At 32.8% G+C, this 14,258-nt stretch overlaps 1 protein-coding gene across 2 annotated transcripts in view; it reads right to left on the reverse strand.

The window, feature by feature from the left end:
• HCN1 (hyperpolarization activated cyclic nucleotide gated potassium channel 1) overlaps positions 1 to 14,258 on the reverse strand; it is a 385,147-nt gene that overhangs the window by 62,838 nt on the left and 308,051 nt on the right. For both annotated transcript variants that reach the window (XM_012740382.2, XM_012740381.2), the window contains one exon: positions 13,765 to 13,911. In XM_012740382.2, the coding sequence (XP_012595836.1) occupies positions 13,765 to 13,911 (147 nt within the window). The remainder of the gene's footprint in view (positions 1 to 13,764; positions 13,912 to 14,258) is intronic.

Raw genomic sequence — 14,258 nt, forward strand, 5'->3', positions numbered from 1 at the left:
TACTTAATTTCTATTTTTTATTTTTTAGTCTAACTACTAGAAAAGTTAAAATTGCATATATGATTCACATTACATTTCCACTGAACAGTGAGCACTGATGTAGAGAGAGCATGATGCCATATATAAGGGGATTTGAAAAACAAAATGGTAGAATACATTTCTAGAGATCTTTTAAACATTCCTGTTAAAATTTTAGTTAATAAAGAATTCAGCAAGAGAAACATGAAGTATAATTTTTTGATATTCATTTATAACTTGAAGAGAAAGGTGAAACTTCAATAGACTAATAAAATATGGTTTAGTTTTACTCTTGGAAATTTTAGATCCTAAAATTTCCAAGAAGAATAAATCAATATCTGGAAATGGCCAGCCACAGTTAATTTTCAGAAATATCATTGAAAAGCTCTAGCGAAATCATTGGCAATCATTGCCTCTAAGAACACTATATCAAGTTCGTGAGACAAAAATTAAAAATTAAAATTAAAATTAAAAAATAAAAAAATAACTGAATAAGATTAAAAAAAATCCATATCTTGAGACAAGGCCCTCAGTGCTTCTTCAGCTTGTGACCAGTCCTTAGTGCTCTAGGAGATGGCAATTCCAAAATGAAGTGTCTAGCATAGAGCTTTGTGCATAGAAGGTGCTCAGGGTAGGGTGCTGTGTAGGTACAAAATGTAGGACCATTCTTGAACAATAACAGAATATTCCCAGGATTATTCTAAGGGCCGTTGTCCTCATCATGGCTCTTAGGTAAACAAGCACCAATAAGAGAAAAAAAAAAAATGGCTTCAAACGATCTGTCAAAGTGATATTCTCCTCACTGTTAATCTCTAGAGGAAGATAGTAAATTTTTGGAACTATTTACAGTATTTTCTAAAATACAGTTTACCAGGCTCCAATCCATATATCTTTTACTATTGCTTGTTTTGAAACCTAGCTATTTCTCTAATTGGTAGATTAATAGTTTTCAAATTATAAATCAAAGGTAATTTGCCTAAAATCTTTGCACATGCAAATGGAATATTTTTATTAAGTGGCTTAAATGAGATCTGTCTGCTTATAAAGGACATATCAGAACAAGCTGAATTTTAAAATGTACAGATTCAAAAATTTTAATGTTTTTTTGTAGATACAGGTCTCTTATACATCTAATTTGATTTTGAGGTATTTAATCACATTTAAACTTAACAATATAAATGTAAATGAAGTTTGAAATTAATTTAATCTCAGCATAGTCCCACTACTTTGCCTAGAACATAGGAATATATTGTTCCATTAAGGTGTCATGCAGGGTACCAACAGATGATATGAAATTCTCTTAGTATTCACTTACATTTGATTATACTTAAAAGGAAAAAAAGGTAGAAACAGACAACAAAAGCTAAAAAACAAAATTAAAAAAATATAAAATTCTACTTCAAGTAATTGTATATTAAGAAAGAGAAGGCTCATTAAGTCTTTGTATTTCTGCTACACTATGTGGTATCAGACACTCAAGTGTAATAATTTGATTTCTAGAAGCTCCAGCATAATATAGCTCCAGTTGTCTGTAACAAAGTGTAAAAATTGTTTGCGGAATAGGAATTAAGCCCACTTGACATGGTAAAAACAGATTGATTTGAACTGGCAAATACAGAAAATGGATGTCCAGAAATATGCTGAATTTAAAAATATTATTAAAACAGGGCCACCAGATAGTAGAGTGAATTTGAATACTTAATTATCTGAGAAGGTTATTCGGAGAATTTGACAAAAACATTTATTTGGAATTTTATAATATAATCCACATAAATTCATTTTCATTATTAACAAATCAGCAATAGAAACAATCCGTACATAACAGTGTATTTTGTTGTGCATAAGGACCTAAGGAAATCGGGCCAGGCCCTAAAATCAGGCAGGATGCTAAAATAGACTCTCATTTATCTCTCACTTTAGTTAGATTTTTAATGAGCATTACATGTGTCAGCAATTGTTATGGGCTGAGTTGTGTCCCTGTGAACGTCATATGTTGGAGTCCCTGTACCTCAGAATATAACTGTAACTATATTTAGAGATAGAGGCTTTGAAGAGGTGATTAAGTTAAAATAAAATCATTAGGATAGACCTTAATCAAATCTGACTGGTGTCCTTATGCAAAGCAGGAATTTGGACACAAGAAAAGATATAGCACTTTGGGAGGCCAAGGTGGGTGGATCGCTTGAGCCCAGGAGTTTGAAACCAGTCTGGGCAACATAGTGAGACCCCATCGCTGAAAAATTAAAAAAATATATATATTAAACACACACACTCTCAGGAGGCTGAGGCAGGAGGATAGCCTGAGCCCAGAAGTTTGAGACTACAGTGAGCTATGATGACACCACTGTACTCTCTAGCCCATGTGACAGAGAGAGACCCAGTCTCGAAAAAAAAAAAAAACAAAAAAAAATTCTTGGGAATGTACAAGCAAAGCAAAAGGCTGCTATCTGTAAGCTAAGGAGAGAGGCCTCAGAAGAAACCAGAAATCTGTCAATACCTTGATCTTAGACTTCCAGCCTCCAGAACTGTGAGAAAAAAACCCAAATTTCTATTGTTTTAGCCACCCAGTTTGTGGTATTTTGTCATGACACCCCTAGCAAACTAATGCAGCAAGTTAATCAGGTAAAACTGTGACAAGAAAAATGAAGTTGCCCCTCCTGAATATCTGCCAAGTACAGTAGCACCTGATCTAATAAGCTTAGATTCCACGACTTCCCATAGATGCTGAAGCTGCAGATAGTGCCATACCCAATTGCCATCAATCAGAACCTGCTTCTGCTCCTGTCTTCCATACACAAATTTAATGCCTTTTCCATCTTAACTAAACACTTATGCACTGTGGCTGTAACTTTTTCAGGTTGAAATGCAATAGCATTTGTAGAAATTTCTTTTTCCTTTTTCACAATTTCATGGACAGATTGGTTCTTACCTAAGATCTTACTTAATAACAACCTCAGCTTACAACATTTTTTCTTTCCCCATTAAATTGAGAACCTTCACCTTTTCACTTAAAGAAAGCATTCTGTGGCTTTTTTTTTTTTTTGGCATATTCAAATTGTCAGCATCACAACTCCTGTGCTTTGAGGCCATCAGGAAGTCAAATAAAGGTGATTTGAACACAGGCACTGTGATACAGGGATGATTGATCTCATAACCAAGGGCTACTAAGTGACTCACAGGTAAGGAGCCTAGCTTAGTCAGCTTAGAACCCCTGGACAAAGGAAGGATTCATGTTCTGGGCAAGATTTCTCTCATTACAATAATACAAATGAACTGTTTCACTCCCCTTTCAGTCTCTCTGATTCAATGAAAATAAGAAAAAATCCAATCGTAATTTAAATGCACATCATTGTACAAAACAGATTATGCCCGAGAAGTTTATAAAACAAATGATCACAGAATAAATTATTTTGCAGTGACTTATGTTACATATTTAGAGATACAGGGAACACATATTTTAAAGATTTTTTAAAAATTTCAATATTCTTATTTACATTGCAGTGCAGACCCTTTGGGAAAGTTATATAAATTTTCATCTTTCCACCACATTCTAAAATTCAGAGATATCTGTCATGTAGCAAGAATTGTGATGAAAATAACTTACATTTATATAGTGACCTATGGTTTATAAAGTTCTTATACACATACTATCTTACTTAGTCTTCTTAACAATTATGAAAGACTGGTATTATTTTGATTGCATAGAATAAGTTGGAACAGTCAAGCAAGGCCATCCTCTTTCCAATTTCATATATAGACTTTTAAATAGAAATTTTACTTTGAAATAATTTTACATTAACAAAAATGTTACAAAATAATAAGTGTTCCCATATAGCCACGTATTCAATTTTCTCAAAGATTTACATCTTATATTGCCATGGGACATTTGTCAAATTAGGAAATCAACTTTGCTATATTACTAATAATTAAACTCCAGACATAATTCATATTTGATTAGTTTTCTACTTGTGTTCTTTTTATGCTACAGGATTCAAAGCATGATGTCACTGCATTTAGCATATATAGATTTTTAAGGAGAGTGATTAAGTGATTAAACAATGTAAACTATGGAGTTTACATAGTTTTTCTGTAAGAAATTGAATTTGCTCAAATGTAAGGAAGGGAATTACAGGTAAATCAACAGTTTGTTGAAATTCATGAAAGCTTATTTTTTTATGACAAAACTTAGCCAAATAAATTTACAGGCCTATATAGATATACATAAATAATGTAAAATTATCATGACATTACTGAAAAAAATTAAAATCCAGCATTAGAACAAAAGGAAGCTAAGTTTTAAATAACTCACCAAGAATTTGTTACAGACAAATAAGGATGTATCATGTCATTTGGCTTTTAAAAAATTCAGTGAAATAGCTATGGAAGAAACTCTTATTACTGGACATAACGTTTTATAAATTATTCTGTAAAAATTAAATATTCTTTGATATTGATTATTCCTGCCCTGCTAATGTATGCTCATTCACATAAAAATACTTTTAAATATATTTTTCCTTCCAATTAATCTCTATGGTGGGAAATTTTATCTTTCAAAAGCATGTGTTGCTTGATATTGAGATAATTTCTAATGTGGACAATTTATTTTGATTATAAATTCCAATTAGATTATATAAATTATATACACATTATATTAATTTATATTATATATAAATTTCAGTTAGATTATAAAATTCCAATTTAAACTATATGTCAAATATTTCCAGTCTGTTTCACTAATTTTTGATAATTTTTAACCTTCTTTAGATTTTCCTATTTATGATCTTTGGAATTGACAAGATATAAATGGCTCACATTTATGTCAGGTAAAGTATAGGATTCACATTAGATGATTACAACATTTAAATATATTAATATCAGCTTTAAAAATTCCTAGGGCAGTAATAATTATAAAAATAATATTATTGAGGTCTTATTTCCACGCTGGGTTCTTTTCTACGTGTTTTATTAATTGTAAAGCATGATAATTTAAAACACACAGCTTGTTAGGAAACAGACATTATGCTAAGTCATTTCTATTGAAATAGATTTATTTTCTCTATTTTGCTGTAAATAAATCTTATAGGTATATAAATCCTGTACATGACTATAACAGGGGAAGTATTTTTAAAATCTCAAGTTTAAGGCACTCTGAGGATTTCAGAGGCATTATATAATATTGTTTGTTTCCTTTTAGACTTATTAATATTAGAATTTCAAATGATCAATATGTATATATTAAATTAGCACTTTGTGTCCAACTCAAAAGCTCAGATATTTCTATGTTAGTACTTTTCTTTCACTTTGGAACGCTCAGGTTACATTGTTTAAATGCTTATCTGTCTCAACACATCTGTGCATGATAACACTAAATAATTTATTTGATAATTGCAATGATATCAAAACCCAACTACTCAAACACTTGGTATTCCATTCCACATAAAGAGGATGTTTAAAAATTGATATTATCATCATCATCATTAACACCACTACTGCCGCTATTGCCATCATCATCATCATCATTAATGCATTTAGTTGACATAAGATTACTGTATATTCTGCCAAGGCAAGCTTCCAAATCAAACAATATGTGGTATCTTAATAATTTGCATAATTTAACAATGTGAAGCTCTAGATACATAAGCCAATTTGGGGGAGTATTTTAAACAATAAAAAACTGGTTTGTATAAGCTACACAGCTATAACACATATGCTCCTTTAATAGATCTAATTTAAAACTCCGTGAGATAGCGTTACTATTTTTAATTTACATTTAGCCCAGTGGAGAGCCTAGATGCAAAATATAAGCTTTACAAAGCACAGAAATCTTTCTGATCTTATATTAATGCATATCATCGGCTGCACTGACTTATTAGCAATAATCAGGGCCACACTTGAGTTTGGTTTCTAATTATCTTAATTATCTTACTTTGAGTTCTATTATTTAGTTTCTTTCCCCAAGGCCACTTAAACTCATCTTCATGGTTATTATAACTATAGAAAAAAGACATGGTTTTCCTAACAAAAAAATTAATAATTATAACAATGATAATAAACTTATGTTTTAGTTATGGTTCCACACATCCAAAACTATAACTTAAATCATTGTAGGAAAAAAGTGTTTTATTTTTCAATTCATTTTCTCTCTTCCTTGGACCAAAAGAGAAGCTGAAATAGGAACCAGATTTTGGAAATAGAGGCATCCCTTTTGTTTACCCATTTGTCTTTATGGGAAATGTCATTTTTTATCCCTTTTGTCTATTGAAATGCCACATGTGCTTCCAGATTTAGTGCAAACTCTTCCTCTGAGGCCTTTCCAGTCTAATCCAGGCCACGGTAAACACATTCTTTTCTCCACAATTTTAGTAGGGTTAGTCTGGTTTTCTCTGGCATTTAGTCATATGTGATTTCCTATATTTCTTGTATCTTTAATAATGGGTTTTACTTTTTCCTCATAGGATTTTTCATTTTTCCCCCCAAGTGTTTGTTGTTTCTTAAAGCATATAGTAAGTACTTTCTTTGAAACTGGAAATCACATCTTATAATTTACCTTCCCTATCACGTCTGGATCAATGTCATGCACACATTAAGAAATCAATAAATGTTTTTGTCTATTTGCTTTATAGAATGTAGGGATGCATGGAAAAAGCTCTAGGCCAAAAGAGAGAGATCCAATTTCTTTGTTTGGTTCTGTGACCATGACCAGGTCACTTACATTAATTTTCTAGTTTATGCCTGTTGAGTATCAGATAATTTATAAGATCTTAGTATAGCTTTACAATGCTAACTAAAATTGCTATTCTAGCAATTTTAGTTAATTTTAACTAAATACATTTTTAGAAGGCATTTAAAAAATCAACAAGTATGTACTTTAAACAAGATGATTCAGAATTACACTAAATAAATATGCACGCAAATTATGCTTTCTTGCCTAACAGTCTATTCGACAAATTAAAGGTCAGAAGGACAAGATTATCCTCTCAGCCTGATTCATGTTCTGTGAAAATGAAATATACTGACGTTCTATATTCTACTGGGACACATGATCTGTACCTATTTTCAGCCCACAGCTCTTCACAATCCATTGTTTAAAAATAGATCAGTTCTGAACTTTGGCGACAGGCTCAGAAGGGCATTAACCTCTTTCTTGACTGTTAACTTTGCCATTTTGTTCTAATCGAATCAGTATAAGTCTGATCATGTTAAAAATGGAACTTCTGACTTTGTACACATTCCAACAGGCACTCATAAATAGAAGGGTATAGTTCACTGAATTTTTCTAATTAGTTTTTTTATTTTTAAATATATTGGCAGCATTTCCTGAAGTATACATCAGTCTTATGATCCTAACATTTCAATTTTGGTACTAAGGCATTGCCTCCAGAAAATTGGCTATTAAAATGAAGGGGAAGCTTATTAGCAGAATATTTGAATAAATTCCAAAAGAAATAGGACATAAGATATTGCTGGGTTTGGTGTTCCTTCTGGGTACTGGTCTAAACACCCTTTGAATCACTGTCTCAGCATTTACACACAGTTATATAAAATTGTTTACTTAAATGTCTGTCTCCCCCAAAAATGTAAAGAGCCATGAGGGCCTGGACTATATTCTACTCTTTGAATTGTAGTAACACCAAGAGTTGTATTTCACTGTGTACTTACCATGTGCCAGGCCCTTTTCTAATGTTTAAAATATATTTTAGTCACTTAATTTTTACAAAAACGCTATGAAATAGTAATTATATTCATCATTCACAATTCAAGATGAGAAAAATGAAGTACACATAAGTTAAATAAATAGCCCAGAGTGTTAGTTACGCTAGATAGTAGTAGAGCTGGTTTAAATGGTGCTGGTAGAGGGAAGGCCATGCTGGTAACAGTGATGCTAAGTAACCCCTCAGTAGCAGGTTCAGATTCATTACTTGTTATATAGCTGAAAGAATGCACATACTCATTACAGTGGTGAGAAAAATCACAAATGTGATTTAAACTATCCAAAACAAAACAGCTTTGAATATTCTGAGCAACCAGAAGAAAATAAGAGCATATAAGTGGATGGGAAGAGAAAAAGGAGGAGGGCTGTCCAGCAAAAGCCAGGTCAGGCAGCAACTGGGAGGGAGGGAAGTTTACTAGAAGTCACGGAAGCCCACTTTGCAGACTCATAATTTTGACTAGACACAGCCACAGTGCAACTAGAGAGTGAATATTAGAAATAATGAATGCATCACAAAATAATAGTTCTAATTTAGAATGCCATGTTTTTGGAGTGGCATCTTAAGGATTTTCCTCAGAAAACTGTTGTTCCTTTACTTTCTGGCCTAAGTATTTGGGCTCACAGACAAAGGAAAATGATTTTTTGACTTTACAATCACTTTCCAAAATGCTGAGAATTCCAGTGGAGCTTAGCAGGCAGGTCATATGGCTTACCCCAAGCATGAACAATACACAACCTTATCAGTCACTGTGAATCTTCTACTCCCTGAAGTGTCTCAGTACTTAGGTTTGGGCAGGGAAACCAGCAACAATTGTTTGATGAGCCATTGACGATATTCTAGGCAGAGCTGGCATAGCAAATGGTCTAGACCATTTGGGCTGATATAACAAAGTGTAACAGACTGGGTGTCTTATAAAAAACAGAAATTTATGTCTCATAGTTCTGGAGGCTGAGAAATCCAAGATCAAGGCGCTAGCAGATTTTATGTCTGGTGAGGACCTACTCCTGGTTCATCAAGGGCCATCTTTATGCTATATCCTCATATGACAGAAAGGACAAGAAATCTCTCTGGGGCCACTTTTATAAGGGGCCATCGATGGGCCCCTCCCATCGATGAGGGCTCTACCTTGGTAATCTAATCACTTCCCAAAGATCCTAACTTCTAACCTCCTAATACCATCACCTTTGAGACTTCAACATATGAATTGGGAGGGGAAGCACAAACACTCACAATAGCAGCCATATAAGAAAAAATTAAGTATCTTCTATCTAGTCTATGGATAATATCGGGCTATAGTGACAGAACAACTATATCCCTTCTATAATGGTACTTTATTGAAATATTTTCTGCTTACTCTACCCTCTGACACAACTCTGCATTAAATAATTCATAAACCTGGAGAAAGTTAAAAAGAAAGTAAAAACAACCACATGAAAAGTAGATGTTCTGGCATATAGTGCATACACCAAACACAATCACAGATAAATCTAAAGATACTGGCACTCTTTTGTAATAAATTAGAACAATATTGACCACAGTAGAATCTATGGTGATATTAAGAAATTCTGCGGATAGAGCACTTCATCATTCTGAGAATCATTTTTCTTATGCATACAAATGCCACTGTTTTGTCAACAAAGTGCTCTCTCCAAGCTCTAACAATAAATGATTCTTTGAGATGATTTGTGAAGTATGTAATCCTTATTTAATTTGTATTTGCTTAATTACCCAACCAGCAATTAAGTATATACTATTTGAGGATTGGAGTTATGGAGAACATCAAAAACAGTAAAGCCTTTGCTTTCTTGGACCCTGAGTTCATATAGCTAAGCAGACAATGAACAAGTAAATATTAAGGGAAAATAAGACAACAGAGCAATATGTACACAACAAAAACACTTATGTGATTGATGGAGAAGGATGGTGAGGGAATTAATTTAGATGAGCTTCTCAGGGAAGGCCTCTTCAAGGAGGTAACATTTGTATTGAGATTTGAACAATAAGATGAGCTAGTTATTTGTTAAAGGTGTTTCAACAATTTGTCTCTAACATATGAAAAAGATAAATCACCTAATTTCTGCCACAGAAATCAATGTAGGAAAATACGTTCAATAAAGGAGTGCTTTTGAAATATTAGCTAACTGAATTAATTTTATATACATGGTATGAGATTACTGTAAGAGCTTTCAAAGATCACACAAATAAAATTTCTCCTGCCATTTTATATCTTCATGATTGTTTATATTTAACATCATTTAAACACATTGAAAAGAAAATCTGGGGTATAAAATAGATAAAACATAATATGGACTTAATTAGTTATGAATACAGAATAATTTTAACTTTCCTTACCATTGCATTTTACTCTCTTTCTCTATTTTTAAACAAGACATCATTTGTATAAGTTTCCTAGTCTCTGAATATGTGATCTATTCTTCACTCTTATAAGTCCCTGAGTTTCCAGACTTGTGTTAGCTGAAATCATTGCTCTTAATTATATATTAGTATCTCAAATTATGCAATACAATCATACAAATAAGCCTTCTGGATAATGACATATTTTAAGTTAAAAATCTGGTTTCAGGAGAATGTAGTTGTTGACTCAAAATTGAATATATGATTAGCAATTGCCTGTTATGTTTTTGTATATGCATTCTTGTATTTTTACTTTTTATCACAAAAAATATCCAGCTTTGTCTTCCTGAGTAACCTAGTTCACTTATTTGACATTTATTGTGTCATTAAAAATCTTCTATGTGTCAAGCAATTTCTAGACACTAAGAGTACAACAGTGACCAAAACACAACTTTGTATAAGTTTATGCCTCATCTCCTAAGTGAAATAAAGCTTTTGAAATGTGGAATGATATGTCTTACTATTTTTTTTAGATATTTCTTGTGATCTATCACTATGACTTGAATATAGTAGGTATGCAATGCTCAAATTTGATAAGGAGAAAGATATATTTCCCATTGTTCTTATTGAATTTTTATTTTAAAAAAGTCTGGATTTTTTAGACACAAGTTTTATTTTACTAATGCTTTTATTATCTCTCTTTCATATCTTTCCTTACTTTCCCATTCTATTCATTTTCTTTCCTTCAAATAAAGTCTTAACTCAGTACAACATTAAATTAGACTTTTGCATGATCCTGATATCAAATAAGCAAAAGCTGAACAGCAGCCAAGCAAACGGAGAAACAATGTTTTCACATTTATAAGGTGTTAAGTGTCTGAGCATTTGATGATTCCACTCTAGGATCTCTACTTTTATTAAGCAGCCACGATTCTTACTCTGGTTTTCATTCATAATTCTTTAAGGAAGATTTTTCACTCAGTAAATATTTCATGAGTTCCTACTACATGCTGGTCACTAGAGATGCAAGAATATTAAGACACAATTTCTATCCTCAAGAAGCTCCTAGTCTCGAAGTAAATAATAAACTAACAAATGAGAAATACTGTGATAGAGACAGAGTGGCCAGGGAGAATTTATGAAAAAGGTAAGGCCTGGTAAGAGTGTTTACTGGAAAGTAGTAGGCAATAATAGAATAGAAAGGATTGAAGATAGAGAGGGTAGCATGAAGAAAAGCAAAGAGGCAATCAGCATTTTTTTCAGGAATTTATCATCAATACTCTATTAATGAAAGATTCATGTGAAGAAATGAAGATGGAAGGAAGGCCATGAAGAGTCTGTGTCATGTTAAGGAGCTTGTGCTTTTTTTCCTGCAGGGGCTGGTAGGTCATGGGTTGGTTGTAAGAGAATGACATTGTCAAATTTGAGTTTTACATCAATCAATATGGTAGCCTTGTGATGGGATGCATTTAAGCTACCTGAAATTAAAGCCAGGGAGAAAAGCTGAAAATGCACTTTGGATGTCAAGGTAAAACATGTTGAGAGCCTGCACTATGGAATTCAAATATATAAGGAAAAATCTGGTCATAATTTAGTTTTATAATGTTTGTGCAAATTGAGGAAATGGGAGATTTGTCTGTGGATGCGGGTAAAAATGAAAAGTGAATATTTTTCTATACAAGATCAGTTGTAAGTTATATTGCAGCAAGAGGAAAGATACCTAATAAAACACACAATACAGAAAAATTTCTGGTTATCCTTATTTTATATTACATTGAGAATTTTCAACACAGAGGAATACTTCTAATTTAAGGGTACAATTTCTTAGGGTTCAATTTTATACTCTCTTGTTCTGTTGATTTTTTGTATTCCCTCCATGAGATTTTATTCTGGAATCCTAACTTTTCCCCACCTCCTTGTAATATATCCTTAGTTTTATCTTATCTTCCTGTCTTTTGATTTGATATTTCTTCCTGCTACTGTCTCTTGAATTACTTCTAATGATAGAATGGGCAGAATGGATAAGTAGCACACTTATGGACTAAGTGCACCCGTGGTCAGAGAAAAGAGAGATCAGATTGAGTCCAATATCTTATCAAGGAAGGTAGAAATAAAAAGGTATCATTTGAACTAGATTTTCCCCAACAGATGAGAGACATTTCTGGAAAACACATGATGCAAGGGTGAGAAATTATGATCTAATCAATTTTTGCACAGCTTGGATGTAGGCCACTTTGCAACAAGTGAAGCAGTGGGGGAAAGAAAGCTGGAGTTTAGCTGGAGTCAGAGCCCAGAAGGGCTGACATGTGAGCCTTAAGATTCTATATTTGACTTAACTTGTAACGTAAAAACTGAAAGTTTCTAAGCAGAGAAATGACTAGTTTATGTACATAAAAGAACACTAATCTGGCAGTGGTGTTTTAAATTGTCAGAGAAATCATACCAAAATCCAGAAGGCAAACTAAGGGAACAGTGCAAATAGTCTACATAAGAGGTGCCAGGTTAAAGTGTGGCAGTGGGATAGAATACAGGACACACAGATGTTGACCAAAATGAATTGATAGCATTTGGGGATTGGCAAGGCACAGAAAGAAAAGATTTGAAACAGGACTGAAATTTTACATTCCAAGTGACTTGAAAGAATGACTTAAAAAATGTACAGAGAGACTTTAAAAGATAATGGCTTAGTGATGGAAGATAGTGGCTTTATTACATAGCTTACTACATATGTGAGGCCAGGAGATAGTAGGAGACTTTTAAGAAAATGGAGTATATGGGAAGGAACTTAGAGTTCAAATTCATAGAATTGAAGTATGAGGTGAAATAAATAAAATAAAATAAATTCTAAGATACAGAATGAAAGCTAATAGCAGTAATGGTTCACTGTTAAAGAAACCCGAAAAAGAGATCTAGAATGTGTTTTACTAGCAGCATAAAAAGCACCACCAACAGCTCAAAGGATTGATGATTAATAGATCATTGATAACTGGCCAGGGAACAATTTTGGTAAAGAAGTTAAGAGCAAACCGGAATTCAGTGAATATGTAGAAGTCTTTTGAGAAGATAGGTAGTAAAACGGAGGAGAGCAAAAAAGCAGTGTAAGAAATATGAATAATCAAGAACATTCTTGTTTGGTCTAGGAGTGATCTGAACATTTTACTGGGAAGAAAGATTTCTAGGGAGGGACAGAAGGAGGATGCAAAGGAAATAGGAGGTTATTGATGTTGCAAAGTGTTTCAGTGAGGTAATAGGAAATGAATTGCATGCAGCAGGTCACTCTGTGATCAGGAGCCAGGGGAAAATCACGGAAAATGAAGACGGGAAGGAGAATAGAAATCAAAAAGAAGATACAGAATCAGTTTAATAAGCACAAGAGAGCAAAAGATGGAGAGGATATGGACAATGAGGCCACAAGAAAGAATTTTAAGAGGCAGGAATGCAAAAAATAGGACAGTTTTGAGACTAATAATTATAAAAACAATTTTCAGTAACTTTTTTTTAAACAAAAGCTTGTATATAAGAAAAGCATAAAGGAGAATAAGGACCAAAAAAGATATCTCAACATTTAGTTCTGATTTTTCTTTTGAGTAATGTCATAACATGGACTAGAAGATTTCCCATGAAAAAAGGACATAAACAATGAACATGAACCATGGAGTTCGGGAACAATAAATCTTACCTCTCTCAGAGGATCATTGAGTTCACTGAGAATATTTTCCTCATCAAAAATTTTGCCTTGGTATCTGTGTTCATAGTAATCATGTATCTTCTGACGCATATCAGCTGGTAATTTATGGAATGACATATACTGTTCCACTTGCTTATACTGTAAGGAAAGGAAAAAGAAAAATAAGAAAAAACATTGTTAGGCTGAATGAGAAATCATCACATTACTTTGTTGTACTATAGTCAATAATATTTGAATACTCAGTAACAAAAAGAAGAAATTCATGAAGAGAAGGAAATAATTTACTAGGTCCTAACGTATGTACTCTGTGTCACATACTGTATAAGGCATTTTATTTAGGTAAACATTTCCTGTAAAAAACTGTGACGTTGTAGAGAGGATGAAAGGAGTTCAGAGTGAATTTAAGGGTATAGTTCCAAAATAGCCAATACGAGGGCAAAAAAAAAAAAAGTGTGATGCTATAAATTTTAGTTGAATTCTAATAA

Source organism: Microcebus murinus, chromosome 11, assembly GCF_040939455.1.
Source record: "Microcebus murinus isolate Inina chromosome 11, M.murinus_Inina_mat1.0, whole genome shotgun sequence".
Taxonomy (NCBI): domain Eukaryota; kingdom Metazoa; phylum Chordata; class Mammalia; order Primates; family Cheirogaleidae; genus Microcebus; species Microcebus murinus.